General features: G+C 32.5%; 2 protein-coding genes and 1 pseudogene across 2 annotated transcripts; 1 reads left to right on the top strand and 2 right to left on the bottom strand.

The window, feature by feature from the left end:
* Window positions 1-2,601: 2,601 nt before the first annotated feature.
* Window positions 2,602-4,453, top strand: LOC114422149 (glutathione S-transferase 3-like). Its single transcript, XM_028388363.1, has 2 exons — window positions 2,602-3,036; window positions 3,820-4,453. Exons 1-2 carry the CDS (start codon window positions 2,722-2,724, stop codon window positions 4,162-4,164), a joined length of 660 nt encoding a protein of 219 aa, XP_028244164.1. The 5' UTR covers window positions 2,602-2,721; the 3' UTR covers window positions 4,165-4,453.
* A 1,118-nt stretch (window positions 4,454-5,571) lies between these two features.
* LOC114422150 lies at window positions 5,572-8,106 on the bottom strand (annotated as a pseudogene).
* Window positions 8,107-14,908: 6,802 nt separating this feature from the next.
* LOC114422148 (leucine-rich repeat receptor-like serine/threonine-protein kinase At1g17230) lies at window positions 14,909-20,653 on the bottom strand. The gene is made up of 3 exons (XM_028388362.1): window positions 16,933-20,653; window positions 16,056-16,445; window positions 14,909-15,347 (listed from the first exon to the last, which is right to left on the bottom strand). Exons 1-3 carry the CDS (start codon window positions 19,880-19,882, stop codon window positions 15,328-15,330), a joined length of 3,360 nt encoding a protein of 1,119 aa, XP_028244163.1. The 5' UTR covers window positions 19,883-20,653; the 3' UTR covers window positions 14,909-15,327.
* Window positions 20,654-23,543: the final 2,890 nt, after the last annotated feature.

Below are 23,543 nucleotides of genomic sequence, written 5' to 3'. Positions count from 1 at the left end.
ATGTTTAAATTGTTTGTCTTCAGTTGTCCCATGAGAACATGCTTCTAGTACTCATGATTAGAAAAGTTTGCAAAACAAGCAGCACACGTGTTGTTTAAAAGTGAATAAGAATTTATTATTGGCACGTGCGAATTCCATAGCCAAATATTTAAGTATGATCTTAAGTATCATGTACAAATTTAAGATAAAATAAAATAAGTAATAATGAATTAATTAAAATATTTGCATATGTTAGAGTATCATTAATCACGTCTACCGCATAATCCATCCATCTGTGGTAGAACTATGCTTTTTCATTCACAAATATGCATCCAAGATTGTAGGGGGGAAAATAGTGCTAGTGAGAAATAATTGGAATTTTCTGATTGCATGTGCGTCTTGTGATTCTAATAAGGTGGCAAATACCTTGGCTAGTTAGGATATCTGTTCAAGTATTTTGGAGCAAAGAGGAGACTCTCCTTTTGATCGATGTGTTTATAGAGAAACTTATGAAAGATTCCCTGACCATGTGTTAAGCTTTCTTGTCTCTTGCTTTTTCTATTCATGCTGCATCCCAAAAAAAACTCATAAGATTTAATTTGTTAGATTTTTTTAATTATCTTTAAGTTTAATGTTTATGCACTAGTGTAAAATAAATTTACATTATTATCCAATTATAAATTATTGTTTGAATTACTTAAAAATAATTAATTTAAAAAACAATAAATTTACTATACATAGTAGACTGTGATTGGATAATTGTATAAAAAAATTATACTTTTAGTGTATAACCATTTTTCTCATTATCTTTTGCATCAATTGTTTTTAATATGATAGTTGTCATATTATTTTTGTAACACATAAATATTCGAAAACATGAATATGCACAACTTTAATGACATTTGCAGATAAATATTTTTTATTCTTTTATTTTTAGTCTATATAAATTCTATTTTTTCATTTCATTTGACGTCATCGTTAACGTAATATTATCGATAGTAACATTGATGATGTGTTATTTTTGTTGACCTGGCATGTGATGACATCATATTTTGCTTATATGGCACACAATGATGTCTTACCTCTTTTTTTTTTAATGAAAGTAGATGATAGGGACCAAAATTAAAAAATGAAACCAAAAATAAAAAATGATAATATACAGGACCAATATGATATTTAAACCAAACTTAATTCTTATTAGCATGTTTCACTTTATATATATATATATATATATATATATATATATATATATATATAGGATGTATCATATTAGAATGAGAATGATTAATCTCAATCATTAGATTAAAATGAAAGATTAAGATTAAAATATTTTAAGTTTAAATTATAGCTTTATTTAACTGTAAAATCTCTAAAAAAATTAGCAAACAGAAAATCAAATATCTTAAGGATTTAATATATTTCCTTTTATTGATTTTTTTTATGTCAAGATCACCACCACCACAACAACAATCACCACCACCATGATTGTCACCATGACCACCATCGTCACTATCAACATGATCTCTGTCGTTATCGCCACCACCAACACCAGCAACGATCATAGTTGTAGTGGAAGTAACATTGACAATAATTATGGTGATTGCGGTGGCAGTTCTCACAATTGTGATAGAAAATAGTCATGACCATGGTAGTTATAGTGGTGATAGATTTAAAATATTTTAAGATGGTATGAATTAAATCTTGAAGATATTTAATTTTTTGTTTGATAAATCTTTTAAAAATTTTATGGTTAAATAAAATTTTAATATATATATATACACACACATATATATAATCATTAAATTTTGAAAAAAAAATATTAAATATATGAGTATTTTTTTGTTAACTATAATATTGGTATGAAGTAATCCCACAGGAATGATGATTAATCTCTATCGGAATACATATATACAAGATAATAATTTTTCTTCCAATATAATTTATTTCATACAATTTATAAGAATTCATATTCTGAACCAGAAACAAACCGTTATCATTTTTGTAAACCATAACATATTATACATGCATAACAACCAAGATTTAACTTTACATAAATGAGTAAGCTTTAATTTTTATTTTTATTTTTTATTATTTCACATGGATAACAACTTAGGCAATTCTTGACATGCAATTGTTGGCTCTAGAATGCGACAGGGTAAGCATCCATCTCTTCATGAAACAGGATCTCTTGGACACAAATATCTTCATTTTCTGGTCTAGTGTAGAAGACAGAGTATACGGATCGATTTGGGATATACGTAGTTGAATAAACATGTGCATATAATGTGGTCATTCTTTGTAAGAACCCATCCCTTCTTTTGTCTTCACATTGGTGTATCTCGATTCTTCTAGCTAAGCCAGCTGTCTCAGCGTTATCTTATATTTGTCCAGTCCTAAGAATGCCATCGAAGCTCTTTTGCTTTAAACACATTTTTCAACCCAAGTCCCTTTCTCCAAGACTGAAAGTGTTGATACTGCAATTTAAATATTTCCTAAAATTAAATTTAAGCAGAATTAAAATTTTGTTAACGGATTATGACATTTATTTTTGTGTTCATTTTATTTTTATTCATTAGATTTACATTGGAATAAATTAATATTTTTAACTCTTGGCACTATGGGACCAGAAAAATTATTTTCCCTAATAAACATTATCTCTATCTATCCTTTGAAACTATTACCTATAATTTCAGAGCTAGCTAGTTCACAGCTTCAGTTCGTTTTTGTTGATCCTGTGAACTTATGGCTGACGGGGTGGTTCTGTTGGATACATGGGCCAGCATGTTTGGGATGAGGGTTAGGATTGCATTAGCTGAAAAGGGTGTTGAGTATGAATACAAGGAAGAAAATCTCAGGAACAAGAGTCCTTTGCTTTTGCAAATGAACCCAATTCACAAGAAAATTCCAGTTCTGATCCATAATGGCAAACCCATTTGTGAATCTGCAATTATAGTGCAGTACATTGATGAGGTCTGGAATGACAAAGCTCCAATCTTGCCCTCTGACCCTTATGAGAGAGCTCAAGCCAGATTCTGGGTAGATTACATTGACAAAAAGGTACATGCTTTAATATGTGTCATGTGATTCCTATTCTTTATTTTTGTCTTATTAATTCAAAATTTGAAGTTTGAAGTACAGGGATTCTTTGTTTGCTATTATTCACTCTCAACTAGGGATTAGACGACTCACATATCTTGTTAATATATCGCTTATGGATAAAATAATTAAAGTTCTGGTCTACTAATAAAAAATTAATTAATTTTTCAAAATAAAAAGGTCACATATGTAAGAAAAAGCTCGACATATAACTCTTCTATTTAAAATGAATTTTTCTTTTTTAATTTTTCTTCTGGCCTCACTTAATAAGTGTGTTGACCCCCATATGTCTGAAAGTAGAGGTTTTAAGTAGGAAGTTTTTTCAAACCTTGAAACAAACCAGAACATATTGTATGCTTCTCTCCCAAAAATATAAAACTAATCTTTAAAATAATGGCCTACTAAAATAAAAAAAATAGTTTAAAATGGAATATTTCTTTGTTTTTTTGGTAATTTTTCATTTTGATGCCTGGGAGGAGTACTAGATTTTTATCTCTGTGCCAACATCTCGGTAGTACAAGTGGAATTGGGTTCGAATCCTTTAAACAGAGTTTTGGATTTGAGCTTTGTAAATGAAACAAATGTGGTAGGAAAAGAAGACTCATTAAAGGTAACTAGCTAAGTTGTTTGGCAAAGATTAATTATAGGCAAAATCGATATACTAAGAATAAATAACCTAGTGATAAAAAAAAAGTTTTTATCTCTGTTTTCAATACAAATAAAAATGTGTGATTTTCAACACAGGTGTATGACACTTGGAGGAAAATGTGGCTTTCTAAAGGAGAGGAGCATGAGGCAGGGAAGAAGGAGTTTATCTCTATCTTTAAGCAGCTAGAAGAGACACTGAGTGACAAAGCTTATTATGGAAGTGACACCTTTGGGTTCCTTGATATTGGTTTGATCCCTTTCTACAGTTGGTTTTATACCTTTGAGACATATGGCAACTTCAAAATGGAAGAAGAGTGTCCTAAACTCGTTGCTTGGGCTAAGAGATGCATGCAAAGAGAGGCTGTGTCCAAATCTCTTCCTGATGAGAAGAAGGTGTATGACTATGTTGTGGCCGTAACAAAAGTACTTGAGTCAAACTAGAGAGACTTCTTGAATAAATTCACGTAAGGTCTTGTGTAATTTTTATCTTATGTTTGCTTGGGAGTTACTTATAGCTTCCTAGACACTTGAGTGTGTCTAGTGTCTGCAGGATTTGTAACTTTATCTTATGTTTGCTAGCCTTCAGTTACTTATGATTGCTAGACCCTTGAGTGTGTCTACAGGATTTGGAGCTGAGGAAGGATGGATGTTGTAATGTTTGTTTTAAGTTGTGTGTTTATGATCAATAAATCACTCATTTTATAAGGACACATAATAGTTGTTTTCTTAACTTGTCAATACTGTAATTTTCTCATATTTTGGCACCTAGTTGAAATAACTCAGTGATGGTCAAAGAAGAAACTACTCAATTAGGTGTTTGAGATCTTAATGTCACAAGATTAGAAAAAACCTCATACCATTTGGTCTATGATAATTTGTTTTCTTTCGTAGAAACAAATCACAGTATCCTTGTAATGAGATTTTTGTGAACATGGAATCGGGTATGAGAATGTAGATAGATTAGTAGAAGATGAAGGAACAAAGAATCAGGTGACAATAATATATATATATATATATATATATATATATATATATATATTATTAAACATTAACATCATCCGAAAGTTGGGTTATATGGGCCTGATGAATAACATAAGGCCTATAACTTAGTTTAACTTTTATTTACTATTCTTAGAACTTTAAGTTAGAGATGCAAGTCTTGCTATGAATCATTTTAAGCCTTGTGCTCATCAGTAATTGTTGCATTCATGTATTTATTCATGTATTTTTTTGTTTTATTTACTTATTTTTTATGCTATCGTCATCTTATTCTTAAACCTATTTTTAAAAAATGGGTTGATTTAAGCATGATCCTTACCCTTTTTAATCTTTCATTTTTTAACATAAATTGTGACAATTTTATTGTGCTAAAACCTATTTTAAAAAAAATGCACTTTTTGAGAAAAATCAACTACCTTAAGGGATTAATTGAGGTGTAATACCTATGTTAATTCTATTCCTTTTCAGAAGTACAAGTTGTAACATCCTAGTAAGGATAAAAATAGATTAGACGATTTATCATGGGTCTCGCTTGCATAAGATCTAGCCTGCATGGCTTGTCTAACAAAATGATCATACCTTAACCTTTTTTAAAAAGCATGACTAAGTCAAAGGTGATATTTCAACCATTAAAAAAAGTTTATAAGATATCATATGTACACTTGTTTATATACATACATATATTATTTATTTATTTTTATTCGTATGAATTGAAAAAAAATACTAATTTTTTTTACAGCAACTCATGCATATATTTAAGTCTTAATCTAAGATTGTTGTGTTTAAAACTTAACAATGTGTTTATATCACCATCAAATTGTTATTATTAAATTATAAGATGTGTAAAAGTATATAGCAAGTAATTTTTATTATCAATGAGAAAATTAATGATTAATACATACATTCTATTTTTATATATTATTTATTTGTTACATTTCAAACTTCTTTGATCTATTCTCCTTGTTAGTTGTAAATTTCTTTGTACAATACAAGTATCATTTCTCTCTTATTACTAAGCTCTCCACAACCGTTCTTTATTTACCTTACACAATGACATAATGTAATACAAGCATAACCGCCATTGCAATATTGTTACTTCCTAATTAACTCGATCTCACTCAATATTGAACCTTTTTTTCGTCTCCAACGCGAAGTCATAGACTTTATATGGGTCAGGAAGTGTCTTGGAAACACTCTCCCTCTGATTACACCTTTTGACCCATGCCATGAACCTTGGGCATTCTTTCTCCACACTAAATTTGCAAAATGTCTCGTATGTGTAAAACCTGCACGTAATTGGTAACAAGGCTATATCCAAAAGGCCAAAATAATCACCAGCAAAATAAGGCTTGTCTCCAAGTTCATTTTCCAAGAGTTTCAAGCACTCCACAAACTCTTTCTTTGCAGCCTCTTGGTCTTCTCCCTTGCTAGCCCACAGTCTCCTGCCACAATCAGCTATCTGCATATATAATCAAGTTTGATCTCAAAAACATGTCGTTAAATTTTCAGATTTTCTTAAAACTAAAATGACTATTTTCTCGAAGTACTGAAATTTTTTAATTCATTTAAAGTGTGTTTGGATGAAAAATTTTAACTGAGGAAAGTAATTTATTAGATAATTTAAATTTTTTAATCTAAAATTCATTGTTTTGATGTTTTTTTGATGAAGAATTTAATTTTTTGTAATTTTAAAACAGAATTTTAAACAACTAAAAATGTTGAATTTTAATTTTCTTCTAAAAGGTGAGAAATTAAAATTCTCTTATTGATAGAAGAATCTTCTAAAATGTTCGCATTTTCCTTTTATAATCTTAATCCTCTCTTCTACCTAAAAAGTTTCCAAAATCTCGTTCTCGAACTCATGACTCTTCCCTCACGTCGATGATCCTCTTCTTCATACCATTTAAGCTCGTGAAACATTGATCGTGTGTGAGCGTAGGAGGACACATAGAACTACACCGGCTAGTCAGGAGAGCAGTCGTCACTATCCATCACGCGATGGAGGTGCTCGCCGACGCAGATGGTCTGGGCCATGCTTTGCGTGTTGACTGAATGTTGTGGTCAGGTGTGATGAAATACACTGTCATGCTGGGTTCCCCTGGGACTTCCTATGCCGCATCAATGTTCTTCTTTTTGGAAGCACATCAACCATATTTTTTCTTTTCTTTGCCTTCATTTTCTTTTACCCTCACAATTTTAATTTTTTTTTTATCCAAACTCAAAATTTTAAAAATAAAAGAATTTCAATTAAAATATTTAAAATTTTTCAAAATTTTAAATTTCTTCATCTAAACACACTTAAGAAATTGACCTCTCCCAATAGATATTTCTCCATACACACGAGCTACGGATCAAATATATGATCACATGACTAAGGAATAAAATTATCTATTTACTAATCATATCACATGTATTGTCAAATATAAAAATGATAATTTGGAGTCAATTTTGATGCATATTAACATATATAGATAGATGATATGATAATTTTGATTCAAATTAGATGCATATACTAACATATATAGAGATGACAGTTGGATTCAAATTCGATGCATACTAACATTTTAACCCCTATAACACGGGTAGATATTTTTTTATATATTAATCACTTAATTATATAAAATAAAATCATTTTTATATTCTTTGAATGAATTAAGTTAATATAACAAAATAAGATAATCCATTTAAATTAAAGATACTGGTATATAATAAGTACGACAACAATATTTAAAAGAAAATAAAATTTATTTTATTAGATCGAATTTAAAATAAAATGAATTTTAATTTGAATTTAAAAATAATAACACGCTCTTAATAAGAATAATTAATATATTTTAAATTTAAAAACAATAGTAATTGCTATCATAGAAAACATAAAAAAGCCAATTAACTAAGAAAGTAAAGAGAGTAAAAATGTCGCTCTTTAAAATTATAAGTACGTACTCGAATCTAAAACACAAGACTAGACTTGCAAAAGTACTACCCACTAAAATCTTATGCAAATGAATGGAGAAAAAACATATATACTAACGAACATAAAAAATGACAATTAATAATAAAAAAAATGTCTTGAAAAGAATATAATATTAAAATTGCTGATAAGAATTAAGAATTAATTTTCCTAATTATATTGGTTGACAAACTTATCTCTAACATGTAAGAGAATGGTGACCTTCTTGTCAAACAAATCAATCCAAAACCTGGCTCTGGCTCGGTAGTAAGGATCATCAGAGAAGAGCTGTTTTTCTTGCTTCTTCCAAACCTCATCAATGTACTCAAGAATGATGAGGGACTCACATATTCAACTCCCTTCTCTAACAATGCAATCTTCACTCTCATCACATAAGGGCTGGTCCAGAACCCCACAAGAACTACTTCATCCATGTTTTAATTGGAACAAATCACTAATTAAGTCTTAATTCGAACGTTTAGATGCCCTTTATAGCATCCACTATAATAATCGCTCCACATTTATTGTATGCTTCCTTTGCAGTTTAGAAAACATTATCTCCCAAGTCTAAGTCTTTGACAAGAAAACTCAACAGTTTACTGCAAGTATTATATTGAATCGAAACCAAGCAAAAAAGTATTAGATATGTAACAAACTTTGAATGTAAAATTAAATATTCCTAACTGGAATTTTTTTAGTGATGACAATGATACACGTGGATATTATTTTAATATTCTTTCTATATATTGAATATAAGTATAGCGTCAACTTTTTGAAAATATTATAACAAGGGGACTGCATGGTTGGTTTGAATAAATATATTTTTATCACCACAACCATATGGATTAATTAACAAGTGATTTTAAGTGATGTTAAATTCAAATTTTAAATATATAATTATGTTAAATATTTAAAAAATGAATTTTGGTACACATAGTAATCCGACTTGAACTTGTCTTCCGAAGTAGATATCTACATTCTCTACCCCAAAAAAATGGAAAAAAAAAATATTTTATCTTTATTTTCTATCTTCACTTTTAATTATAAAAATAACACCTTATTTTTCATTTTTTATTTATTTTTAATTCAAAATTTAATATTGATGGTAAGTTATATCAATATAAATCCATCCCTATTTATCCAACACAATGATGAATTGTTACACAATCTTTAACTCGAGCGTTGGTGGGTCCCTAAACTCCGATCCATTCCCCAATTTGGCTGAATCATGTGGAAGAAGTGAATATTCTATGATCCACTTTCCAGAGCACACTCTTGGAAAACTAATAGTTATTGAAGTCCAATTTGTGATGTGTTGAAGAATAAATTTTTGAATTTCCTAGCAATTAACAGAAACCTTTCATATGGAAACTTCAAAATGCAAAGTTTAAGGAAGACATGCATCATGCTGAAGAAAGACTAGAGGATGAGAAAGAATATGCTCCCTGAATTGCATCATCTTGCATTGGAAAACTTGCCTTTGCTTTTCAGTTTTTGTTTGCCATTAACAGCTCATGAGGACAAACTGTTAGGATAAGAGAAGCTTGGGCTTAGTTCTCTTGTATATATGTGCTTACTTGTACCAAGTAACTAGCCTATCTTTGTAATGTCTATATAAGGCACTTTGCCTAACATGAATAAGATGAGGAAACACCCTTACACTAACAATTGGTATCAGGAGTCCGCAGAGGGTCCTGAGTGCTAACAACCGCAGTTTGTTACACGCGTGTGATTGTAACCGTTTTCTGTTATCGTCTTCCTGGTTCTTTCGTTTTCTGTTTCGTTTCTTTCTGCAAATCCATGGCGGAATCATCCTTTCTGCAACCCTCTATTCCCAAATTTGATGGTCATTATGATCATTGGTCCATGTTGATGGAAAATCTCCTTCGTTCTAAGGAGTATTGGAGCATTATTGAAGATGGAATCGTGGTAGCTCCTGCCAATTCCCCTGCCGAGCAAAGCAAATGCTCTAGCTATTTTCAAACAATTCAAGGCTGTTGCTGAAAAAGAGACCAACTGTCAAATTAAGTGTTTAAGAACTGATAGAGGTGGTGAGTTCACTTCAACTGCATTTAATGATTTCTGCAGTAAAAATGGGATCAAGAGACAGTTGACTGCAGCATATACTCCACAGCAGAATGGAGTATCTGAGAGGAAAAACAGAACAATTATGAACATGGTTAGGAGCATGCTTGCAGGGATGAAAGTTCCTAAGAGGTTCTGGCCAGAAGCAGTGTTATGGGCTACATATGTATTAAACAGAAGTCCAACAATGTCTGTCAAAGATATCACTCCTGAAGAGGCATGGAGCAATGTGAAGCCTTCTGTTCATCATTTCAAAGTGTTTGGATGTTTAGCTTATGCTCATGTTACTGATACTCAAAGAAAGAAATTAGATCCCAAGAGTATCAAGTGTGTGAACTTGGGAATCAGTGAGGAGTCAAAGGCCTACAAGCTCTATGATCCTGTTGCTAAGAAGATCATAGTGAGCAGGGATGTAATATTTGATGAAACAAAGGGTTGGGAATGGGATGGCAAATCTCAAAAATTGCAAAGTATTGATGTAGAAGAGAGTGTAGATCCATCTGTAGCAGAAGATGTAAATGCACATGGTGACTCAAGTGATAATGAATCTCCACTGCAGCATGCTAGTGAAACTGAAAGTGAAGAGCATGATGCTGAACCAGTAGTTACTCCTAGAAGCAGAAGACCACCAGCTTGGGTCAGAGATTTTGTGACAGACATTGAAAATGTAGAAGATGCAGAATTGCATAACCTTGCTGTGTTTAGCAGTAATCATGATCCAACCACCTATGAAGAAGCTGCTAAGTTTGAAATATGGAGAAAAGCTATGGATCAAGAGATTGAATCCATAGAAAGAAATGATACCTGGGAATTGACTGATCTACCAAAGGGAAGCAAGAAAATAGGGGTGAAATGGATCTATAAAACCAAATACAATGAAGATGGTAAGGTAGAGAAGTATAAAGCCAGATTAGTTGCAAAGGGGTATAGTCAACAGCATGGAATTGATTATAATGAGGTTTTTGCACCAGTTGCTAGATGGGATACAATCAGAACTATACTTGCTTTGGCTGCAAGCAATGGCTGGAATGTGTATCAACTTGATGTGAAAAGTGCTTTTCTACATGGTGAGCTAGTGGAAAATGTGTATGTAGAACAACCTCTTGGCTATCAAAAGCAAGGAAAGAACAGTGTGTATAAGCTGAAGAAGGCTTTGTATGGTTTGAAACAAGCTCCTAGAGCTTGGTATAGCAAGATTGAGTCATATTTTGTGCAGGAAGGATTCACAAAATGCCCCTATGAACACACACTGTTTGTTAAGCAAGACAATAAAGGGAAGGTTCTGATTATAAGTCTGTATGTGGATGACTTAATATACACTGGGAATGATGAGGGAATGTTCTGTGAATTCAGAAAATCTATGAGGAGCAACTTTGCAATGACTGATCTGGGAAGGATGAGATATTTCTTGGGAGTAGAAGTCAAGCAAGTGGATGATGGCATTCTAATCTGTCAACACAAATATGCTCAAGACATATTGGCAAGATTTGGCATGGAGAATTGTAATGCAGTGTGCAATCCTATGGTACCAGGCAACAAGTTAACCAAAGATGAAGGAGGAAAATCAGTAGATGCTACTAAATACAGACAAATGATTGGAAGCCTCATGTATCTTTTGGCCACAAGACCTGATCTTACTTTTTCTGTTTGTCTCATTGCAAGATACATGGATAGACCCACTGAACTTCACTTAGCTGCAGCAAAAAGAGTTTTGAGGTATTTGAAGGGCACTATGGAGTTTGGAGTGTGGTACAAGAAACAGAATGGAAGAGTAAATTTGCAAGGGTGGACTGACTCGGATTATGCAGGTGATTTAGATGACAGAAAATCCACTTCTGGATATGTTTTCACCTTTGGATCTGGACCAATCTCTTGGTCATCTAAGAAGCAGGCCATTGTGACCTTATCCACCACTGAGGCAGAATTTGTAGCAGCAGCATCGTGTGCTTGTCAAGCTGTTTGGCTCAAAAGAATCCTTGATCAACTTGGCAAACCTCAAGACAGTGGAGTTGTGATCTGGTGTGATAATAGTTCTTCAGTCAAGTTGTCTAAAAACCCAGTCATGCATGGGAGATGCAAGCATATCGATGTAAGGTTTCACTTCTTAAGAGATCTTGCAAAAGAAGGAGTTGTAAAACTGAAGCATTGCAGCACTCAAGAGCAACTGGCTGACATAATGACCAAAGCCTTGAAACTTGACAGTTTTTGCAAACTAAGGGAGGAGTTGAGCATGTGTGATGTTAAAGATGTATAGCTTGTTTTTTTGTTGTTTTGATTGTTTGTTACACTGAATTCCTTTGTATGTTTGTAAAATTCAGTGTAAGGGAGGATTTGTTAGGATAAGAGAAGCTTGGGCTTAGTTCTCTTGTATATATGTGCTTACTTGTACCAAGTAACTGGCCTATCTTTGTAATGTCTATATAAGGCACTTTGCCTAACATGAATAAGATGAGGAAACACCCTTACACTAACACAAACCACCATTTCTCTCTGACATTATTTAATGAAAAGGTGAACACATGATTCACAGGACTACTTCACTACTTTAAACTCTTTTATGGAGACAAATTGAAAGACATTGGCCATCATCTACCTGAATAATTTAAAGTCAATATGGCACAATCAACAGGCTCCAAATTCATTTTGCAAGCTGAACAATATATGTGTATATATATATATATATATATATATATATATATATATATATTGAATGCCAGTTATTGATAATGTATTTCCATCTTCAATTCTTAATAACCTACCCAATATGGAGACATTGAAGGTATCTTTTTATGATGCATTATCTAAGGGTTGTTTTTGAAATGCAAGACACAATGGTGCTAGCCAGCACGATTTAGCAACTCACTATAATACTTAACGAAATAAATTAAGATCCTTAAGGAGGTCCTCATATTTCAAAACCTCTACAGTGGTTGTCAATAGTTGTGAAAGCCTTGTAGCAAAAACAATAAAAATAAAAAATGGTTGTGAAAGCCAATTGCTTAAAAGATCTGTGTTTCCAATCTCTGGCTGAGAGGCTTCAACAGCTCCAGCTGCTTAAAATATCCTGGTGTGACCGACTGAGATAGATAACATTATTGAAAGGAGTGATAATCACGATGTTATGCACGTTTGGTGTTCACTTTAGAAATTCGAAGGTACAAGGATGTCCTACATTGATGGAAAACTATATTTGGTCATAGATTGGTAAATATATAACACCATCAACAATCACAAACAAGATTTTAAAAAACGGTCTGCAACACTGATTTGTATGGAAACATCAAGATTTTTTTAACTGTTTGTGATTGCGATTAGGACTGCATGCAGCTTCATTTCTCCGTAATTTGCTATGATATCAGCAAATGCGATAAAACTGTAATATGATCGGGATCGATATTCAAAACCTTGATCAGAAGTTTCCCGAATTAAATCTTGAATTTTAGCAAATATTATTGTCTGGTGCCAGAGGAAATATTTGGAAACGAGAATGAGGATGATGCACTAGGTAAGGTTGCTGTGTTTACAACTCAGCTATTTGTTTATAACACCATCATATTGGGATTAGTGATGAGGGATTGCAATTATACAATTTCGTTTTGATTTTGGTTATTCTAAAGTAAGTAAAAGTAAAATAAGTATTTTTTATAAAAAGTGAGTAAAAGTAAAAACAAGTAATTTTAATTTTGATGAAAATTTAATAGATGATAATACGTCATTTATCATACACGAATATATAACATTAACAGTTAATTTTTCATGAACCACTAAAATTAAATAATTAACTTTCTAATAATACTTTAGAGAATGCACATGTATCCAACTTTAACTATATGCAGTGTGATAGTGATGTAAAACAGAGAAGTGCACACAAGATTATTGAAAGTTACAAGTGTAATTATTAAAAAGAAAGATTATGGCTTAAACATGTTAATAAGTGGGTCAAATGACATCTGTTACAGGTGCCAGCTGTTGCAAACACAATTCACATGTCAAAATAAATTACACATGGCAGATGAGGAAAAACGACTACTTTAAGAATAGTAATAAATGGTTTTATAACTTTAATTAGGAGACAAGATAAATGCTTATTTTTATATAATTAAATTTTATAATAAATAAATAGTTTTAATGCACAAAATATATTATAATTAAAGTAATATTATATTAGTTTGTACATTATATGAAATAAATATTATTTTTTATATAATTAAATTTATAAATAATGATTAATTTTTTAAAAATATATGAACGGTATTTTGAATGTATAATAAGTAATTTAAAATATGAAATTAATTTATTTTTAATTATTGACCATTTCTTTTGAAAAATGATTAAAAGTAATTTAGAGATAAAAATAAAATAATATAGATTAAAAAGAGATAAAATAGGGTAGATTGAAAGGTTAAGTGGTTAAGAATATTAATTACACATATAAAAATAAAAGAAAGATAGTTTAATATAGTTAAAAGAAATTTTTGGCTTAGTGGGTGAAATCTATCTTTAAAGGAAAAATTATTGAGAATATCTAATCGAAGAGAATGAGAGACTTATTTTTAAATTGTATATTTTAATTTATAATATAACAACGGATTATATATTTATCGCATGTTTTAATGCTTTTATTGACTTAGGATAAAAAATAAGGTGGATTCTCTTTTCTATTCATGTTCTTCGTTTCACCGTCCTTAAAATAGGAATAAATTCTCTCATGTTGAATTTTTCTAAAAGACAGGTATTTTGGAATACCTAATTTTTCTCTTCTTCCTCTCTTCTTCTCTCTCTGCTGGTTTCGAACCGAAGACTCGTTGCTTGGGAAATGCATTCCAAACCATCAAATCGTTCGGGAAACCGGCTCTCATGTTGAATTTTTACATGACCATATTATGTAAAAAAAAAAAAAGTTATGTTTATCACTTTCATCTTAAACGTAAGCAAATTTTAGTATGGCCCTTCATATTTAATTTATATGAAGATAGAAAGATAAGGACAATGTTCACAACCACTTGAAATTTGAAAATGAGAGTATCCATTTCACCTAAAGACTGACTGAAACACAAATACCCTGTACAAAAGAAACATACATAAGACTTTAAAAATCTTTAATGCTACAAATTAAAATCTCTACAAGGCTACTGAGAAAATTAGAAGGCGTAGCAAGAACTTTACAATTTATATGTTGCCAAATTGTGTGAAGTCAAAAGCAAAGATAGTCATAATTAGAAGAATTAAATGCAGAATGAGCCTACCTTGGACGATCTTTGTATGTTCAACTCACTACCATAGACACGAAACAAAGGATATGATGCCTAGATGGAGAACAGTGAGGTTTGTTATGTTAATAGAATCATCATACATCTAAAAAGGTACAATAGATTAGAGTAGCTTTACATTGTTGGGTTAATGCACTGCATTTGCTTTTCTGAAGTTGTTTGTGTCATCCTTTTAGATAAAGCTACTTATTAGTTGAGCCAAGGGATATATGATTGCCCAAGACTCAAACATGTAGAAATGAAGTTGTTGTACCAAAAACTTTCTCCATGGAGGACGAAGTAAGGCTTATAAGTTATAACTTACAACTCAAAACCACCATCTGCACAAACCATGACAAGCCATTTAGTTTTCTCTCTAATTATCAATACATTGATTATCATATGAACTTTGCAATAAAATAGATATTTAAATATCTATACAAATGAAACCCAAGGGAAATATATATATATATATACACACACACACACATATATAACTTGAAGTGTACATTGCTACTTGCATGTTTCAGCTAACATGATCAAACTTGTATGCTGGATGTGTAAGAATGTGATTATAAGGGGGAACAAGTACAGGATTTTAATTGTACAAGTCTAGCCAGTGAAAAGAGAATAAGTGGTTCATAAATAGTGTTTGGGGGAGGGAGTGCTATTTCCTTTTTTTTTTTAGTAAATTCTTGTTTGTGGGTGCATATGCACTATATAGTATAAACTAGATGCCTGATATCTATCAATGAAATTCTTTAACTGTCAGTACTCAATAGTTCAAGGTGAAGTATAGATTAACAGATTGCAAAAGCAGAGTAATACCACAAAAATATGAAGCAGCACATGAGGAAGCTGAAATTCAAAATAATGCAGTTGAGTATAAACTTCAATAGCTTATACCCCCTATATTTACCAAAATGCATGAGGTGAATTGATCCTTTATATATAAGCACAAATCTGGAAACTAATAATATGAAAGACTAGCTCTATTAATATCATCACACCAAAAGAAAATATGATTATGAACATTTAAGTTTTCTAACCTTTGGAAGAAATGCCATCATCCTCATCCAATGGAGATTCTGATGTGGGAGAGGTTGGTGAGTTGCTGACATATTCCCTAGCATCAATCAACATTGCAATGACCTCTCTCATTGTAGGTCTATTTAGTGGAGATGTGCTGGTGCAGAACAGGGCTATTTTAAGAATTAGAGACATTTCTTCAACTGTCTTTGGTGCACTAAGATTCAATCTCTTGTCAAATAATTCAGATGCTGGTACTGATGCTTGAATTGCTCTTCTCACACAAGTCACTAAATCTCCACCTTGTTCCAAAGGTTGAACAGGTGACCTCCCAGTAATTAGTTCCAGCAAAACTACCCCAAAGCTATAGATGTCACACTTCTCAGTCACCTTCATGGTGTAAGCATATTCTGAAAAAAGTAATCAAGCAACCATAAGAAAAATGATTACAATGACTATAACTCTGCTGATGAAAATATTAATCTTTTTTTTGTATGCATCAAGGGTATAAAAAACTAATCCCTTTCAAGGCAGATCACCAAAGTAGGTAAACCTCTACAAACAAATCCTTTTTGATACACCTAGTCAAGACTCAATTATTTACCAATCATGCTAGACCTTGGTAAAAATATCACATATTTAGCACACTATTAATATCAACTTTTTGATAATTTGCATTAAACAGTTGGGGATTAGTAACTTTTTTATTGATAAAATCTCTTAATAGTTAATATGCACTTTAATAATTTTTTCCTCCAAAAGCATAGTCAGTTGTCACAGCTGATGAAAATCAATATTGGAAAGTAAATCACAACAAAAGACTAAAATGGGACTCACTTATATTCTAACAATAAAACTACTATAATTACTGCACCAATGTAGTGAACTTATTCTTACCTGGGGCAATGTAGCCATATGAACCTGCCACAGCAGACATGGATTTTGAGTAGGAAAAATCAATCAACTTAGCCAAGCCAAAGTCTCCAACATGAGCCTGAAACACCTCATCAAGCAATATGTTGTTTGACTTTATATCGCGATGGATGATCTGAGGCTTACAATCATAATGAAGATAGCATAAGCCTTCTGCTGCTCCGAGAGCAATTTTATATCGACTACCCCAATCCAATGCACAAGTGGTTGCACTTGAATGAAGTTGTTCTCCAAGGCTTCCATTTTCCATGTATTCATACAAGAGAAGATTAGAATCCTCATGGTAGCAAAATCCATACAGCTTCACAATGTTCCTGTGCCTGATCTTTCCAAGAGTTGAAATCTCAGCAAGGAAGCTTTTGTCAACATTATTCGCTCCTTCTCCACGGGAATTCAGTTTCTTGACAGCAATAACTTCACCATCACTCATAGCAGCCTTGTAAACAGTGCCACAAGCTCCTCTTCCTAGAACTGCAGCTTCTGAAAAATTTCCTGTGGCTTCCAAGAGATCCTGGTATGTAAAGCCTTCTTTAGGAAAGTAGTAGTTATCTAAGACATGAGTCTTTGTTTGCCCTTCAAGTGAAACAAAAGCAGCACGGCTACGCCGCCTCATGGCGAAACATATACACACTATGAAAATTAGAGAAACTAGTCCAACCACCCCAGAAACAATACTCACTATAATTTCCCTTGATGAACCATTTCTGATCCAGCTATGTTTTGCAGCATGAGAGGGAGATAGAGATTGATGGCAGTGATTGGTACCAACACGGCACAAGCCGTTGTTCCCAGCAAAGTTTGTGAAATCCATCTTTCTAAATGTAGTGGTGTCTGGAACAGTTCCTACCAGCTTGTTGTTAGATACATTGCATATTACAAGACTGAGAAGGTTACCAATTGATGAAGGAATTTCACCAACAAGTTCATTGTCATTTAGATAAAGGGACTCTAGCATTTGCAAGTTCCCAAGGCTATCAGGAATTAAGCCAGAAAGTTTGTTATGGCTCAGGTTAAGTGCAATCTGAAGAGCTCCCAGTCTTCCCAAGTGAAAAGAGATGCTTCCTGAAAACTGGTTGCCACCTAGTTCCAGGTCTGTGAGCCTAATAAGATTCCCCAAAGTGCCTGGTATTTCTCCTGAGAGCATGTTATCAGAAACTTTCAACAGCTCCAAGTTCACCAAGTTGCCAATTTCATTTGGAAGCATGCCAGTGAAGTGGTTCCTGCTAAGATCAAGCCTCTGCAGTCTAACACAGTTTCCCAACTCATGAGGAATGCTTCCACTGAAACGGTTAGAGGAAACATTGAATGTGACCAGTTGTGGCAAATTTCCAATCTCAGGAGGGAGATAGCCTTCAAAGTAGTTAGCCGACAACCGAAGCCTCTCTAGATTCCTAAGTTGGCCTATACCCGGGTTTATTATCCCCGAAAACTGGTTCTGATAGAGTTCAAGTGCAGTGAGATTGTGAAGCTCATACAATTCCACAGGTAGGCTTCCTGTCAAAAGGTTGTCCCCTAGCATAAGCTGCACAAGAGATTTGCATGTTTTGAGGCTATAAGGAATGTTTCCAAACAACCTATTTGAACCAAGGCTAAGGAATTGCAGCTTCTGATATCCACAAAGATTGATGGGTATCATACCAACAAGGTTGTTTGCAGATATATCAAGAATAGTAAGGTTTCTAATAACTCCAAGATGAGGAGGAATCACACCCTCAAGTTGATTGTCAAACAGCTGTAAATCCTCCATGTATGTAAGGTTTTGAAACTCAAGGGGAATTGTACCTGTCAAGTTATTCAGTGACAGGTCTAAATTTCTTAGCACCCTCAACTGACCAAGCTCCCTTGGAATATGACCCTGCAGATTGTTCTCAAACAGATGAAGCAAGCTAAGATTAGAGATCATTCCCAACTCCTTGGGAATGGTCCCAATCAAATGGTTCTCAGAAAGGTCTATCTCAATAGCTTTTGTGCAGTTCCCTAGCTCTGGTGGAATTGTTCCATTCAACATGTTGGTGTACACGTACAACCTCTTAAGCTGGGACAGCTTCCCAATTTCCTTAGGGACACCACCAATCAGTGAATTTTGGTGCAAAGCAAGCAGTTCCAAGCTACTAATGTTTCCAATCTCTGGAGGAATCTCCCCAGAGAAAGTGTTTTGCCACAGAACTATATTGGTGAGGTTCTGAAGCTTTTGTAGCTCCCTTGGAATTGAACCTTCTAGCTGATTCTGTGCCAACCCCAATATCTCCAAGCTCTCACACTCACTGATTTCAGCAGGTATTGGCCCTGAGAGTGCATTCAAACCTGCCCTTATAACTCTAAGCTGCTTCAACTTTCCTATTGATGATGGAATTCTTCCAGTTAAGTTATTGCTATAAATGACCAACTCCTCAAGTGATACCAAATTCCCAAGCTCCTCTGGCACTTCACCAAACATGTAGTTTTCACACAAGTAAAGCTTTCTAAGTGTTGTGATTTTCCAAATAGGGGTCAGAAGGGGTCCATGAAGCCTATTTGTGCAAAGGTCCAAAACCTCCAAACCACAACAGTCAACAAAACCATCAGGAATGGGGCCAGAGATGAAATTTTTTGACAAATTCAACTCAAGAAGCTTTGGAAGATTACAGATGGAAGGAGCCAAAGCACCAGACAGATTGAGTTGGTAAAGTTTCACAGAAGTTACCACTGAACCTGTGCAGTACACACCAGTCCAATTGCAAGGAGTCAAATCAGAAGAATCCCAGTTATAGAGATTGTTGTTTGGGTCAAGAAGGGAAGCTTTGAATCTCAAAAGACTCAAACCCTCTTCATTAACCGAATTCACAAGGACCATAATACCAAGACAAAACAACAGCACCATGTAAACCCCATTTAGGAAGTGGAAACTATTACTACACTCCAATATTGCCATCATTTCTCAGACAAACCAAAACAGCATAAGGAGTTGGCTTTATTATTTTGAAGAAGAGACAATATAAGGAAAGGTTTCCCAGAATCAAGAGTGAACACGGGACAATTGAGAGAGGAGGTTCAAGACAAAGCAGAAGATGACATAATAGGAAAAAAAAATTAAGAGTAGTACCGTGTTGTGAAAGGAAGAGGGAAAAAAAAAAAAGAAAAATGCTTGGTGGTGAGAACAAACAAGTGAATGAAGCAGAAGCCAATTTGAGAAATTATTAACACCCCATTTGGTTACGAAGAAAAAATAAATAGACCCACCAAAGCAATCAATACAAAAACACTAGGATAAGAGAGAAAAAGAGAGATAGAGAGAGAGCACACAACACATAACACAACTCAACACAGTGACAGATAGAGAGAGAGAGAGAGAGAGAGTAAAAGACACATAACATTGATTGATGAGGGCATGAAAGTGAAGGTGAACCGTGATTTGAGGATGGTTGAAGTTTCGGGTCAACGCTACGTTGTTGTTTAAGGCAAGCACTTTACAGCGAAGTGGCATGAACTATAGTCGTTGTTGCTGTACTACGTGTGTTTAATTCTCTGGTGTGTGTGTTTTGTTGTGTTGTTAATTTTTTGTTTTTCTTTTTGTTATTTGTTCTTGGTTTGTGTTCTGGCAATCCACCACCACCACCACCACCTTATGCTGTGGATACTGCTGCATGCACTGTTACTATATATCATTTCAGCGTTTGAAAGATGAGTAATAATATATAAATACCTATTTATTTTAAATATCTCATCCATATTTCTTAAATATTTTTATTTCTTTTTTCTCACTCAAGTGTTTTATAGTGTCCATCAAATATTTTTCTTGAAAGATTGAGTTGACGGATTAACTATAAACGGTGGGGATTGAGAGAAGGACGTGACATGTAGATTCCACAGGATCATGATCCTCCCCGCCATTGTTGCTGGGCCTGCCAATATGGGAAAATACTCATAAAAAGAAAAGGAAAATTGTGGGAGTTTTGCTATGCTTCATGAGTGTAATCATTTCACGTATGGACTTCTTTAGAGTCAGTGCCATAGTGCCTAATCACAATTCAATTTTAATTTCCTACCTATCTTTCCTTGCCTCACACAATTGAATAACTTTTATTCTTTTTTCTAAAAAAAATATTAAATGCACACTTCAGTCTTCATTTTTAGGTTGTACGCAGCGATAAATGAAAGAGAGGGAAAATCCTTACTATGAGAGGTGTTTATGTTTAGTTTCTGATTGTATCTCAAATATAATTATTTTTTAAAGACAACTGTGGGAAACAAAAAGAGAAAGAGGCAGAATTAAATATAATGTTAAGAAAAAAAACTATCAATAATGAGCCTAAATACAATTTACCTTACATTAGTAAACTCAAATTCATTTTAAGATGTTAATTGAAGATAACATGTGACATTAAAGGTTGCACGAATACAACACAAGATAATTATCTATAAGGGATTTTGTGTATTGCGACAATAACTCCAGTCCAAGTCTAATATATATATATATATATATCAAGTATCATTGTTATAAATATATATATTTTGAGTGGGGATTTGTGCTAACTTAAGTATTAGAATATCTTTATATGTATTTTCATTATTGCTTCAAATTCAGGTCAAGACAACTTCATTTGAAGAAGATTCATCCAACCAACAGTTGGAGTCACTAGACACCTGAGAATTTGAAATATAACCTAGTATACTGAACCAAAATGAAGAAAAATAAAATAAAATAAAAGAGATATCGAAGGTATAATAATAATAACCGATCTTCTTGTATGCAAATATAATCCACTTAAATTTAATTTTCATATATTTAATATACACTTTTTTCAGTTTATTGTCTAAAAAATATTTTTTATTTTACTATTTGATATTTTTAAATTTTTATTTTTAGTATGTGTCGTTAGTTTAAATATGTTAAATGATAACGTGAGTATGTGACTATTTTATATTTTATATGTTATATCATATTTAATCAAATTAATCAATGATATGATACTCTCTTAGTTTGTTGCATTATCTCATAATGAATCAATCAAAACTCACAGGAATAAAAAACAAATGTAAAAAAAAAATTAAGTTGTAAACTAAAAATAATATAATCACACGTTGGTCAACATAATTTTTTTATATGTATGCAAATATAATTAAGCACATGTTGGTCAACATAATTTTATGGTACGTTCATTATATAGTAATAAGAAATAAGATGATGATGGTGAACTGCTAAGATAAGCGTATTAGAATATTCAGTTATCGTGGGGTAAAGTAACACGTGTCAAATGTTAGGTTGTTGAAGCTGATTTTTCTTTTTTTTTTTTTTTTTGGATTAAGTAGTGTACTTTAACTTTAGTTTTTCCCCCTAGTTTATGTTATTTAGTGGGCATATTTTTCTTATCTAGAATTGTGACACATTAGGGTGGATGTAGTTGAGTGAGGTCTTAAACTTCACACATCGATTAGGAGAGATGCTTTAGATAAGAGGAGAGATCTGTAAAACAAAAGACTATGACGTTCAAGTGAGTATGTCGATTAGGAGAATTGTTTTTGACAAGAAGAGAGACATATAAAACAAAGGACTATGACACTCAAGTAAGTATTTGCTTAATCAGACTCGTATGAGCCAGAGAGAAGAGGACACATGCTTGCTATCGTGTGTGTGTGAGCAAGTCGTGTAGAAGGGTTCAATGAAACCTCTACTTATACTAGTTGAGCAAGTGTATTGGTCCTTGTTTGTAAGGGTTGTTATAGTCTTGTGCATAATTTCTGACTTATAGATAATAATCGAAAGCTTATAGATAATGTTAGAAATAAATATTTGCTTATAGATGAAAGGTAGAAGAGAATTTTACGTTGTAGATAACATGTGACATTACATGTAATTATTTATCTGTCAATGAATAAATAAGATATTCAAGTACATTTAAATATTAGTTAAGTTAATGACGTAAGAATTGACACTATCTCTAAATGTGACGTAGGATATTATATAAATTTTGTAAATCCTGAATAATACATGTGCAATTATTGAAAAATTAATAGTTAAATTAGTCGACAGAAAATATAACATTAGTCATATTAATTAAATTTTAAAAGATATAAATTATCATTTAAGTCTTTGACCCCTATATATATATATATATATATATATATATATATTCAAATTGATTTTACCAAATATTATAAATGAATAAGTTAATTTCACACCTTTCAATTAATAGCTACTAACTAATTTTCAAATTTTAACTAGCTAACCAACTATTTTTGTCAAAGACTATATTTAATATGCGACAGTAGTCAGTATATCAAACAAGATTTATAAAAATAGATGAATGTGAGGGGGAAATTTTTCTAAAATAATGATTTAATATTTAATTTCAGAATATTTCGGGTCGCTTCAGAATCGCGATCTACTTTCACTTTAATGGGGGCATCATGGAGTTAATTTGGGTTAATAAATAACAATATAATAGTAACAAATGTAATACAAATACTAGTATATCATATTCCTTCGTTCTTTTTTTCTCTTCATTAATTTTAACCATTAACAACTCTTTATTAAATTAGGTAATATTTATCCTTTAAATTATAATAAAAACTAATGATGATCAAAAGTTATGTGA

Source organism: Glycine soja, chromosome 8, assembly GCF_004193775.1.
Source record: "Glycine soja cultivar W05 chromosome 8, ASM419377v2, whole genome shotgun sequence".
In the NCBI taxonomy this organism is placed as follows: Eukaryota; Viridiplantae; Streptophyta; class Magnoliopsida; order Fabales; family Fabaceae; genus Glycine; species Glycine soja.
Note: the sequence above shows the minus strand (reverse complement) of the source record. Positions and strands in the feature narration are given on the sequence as shown.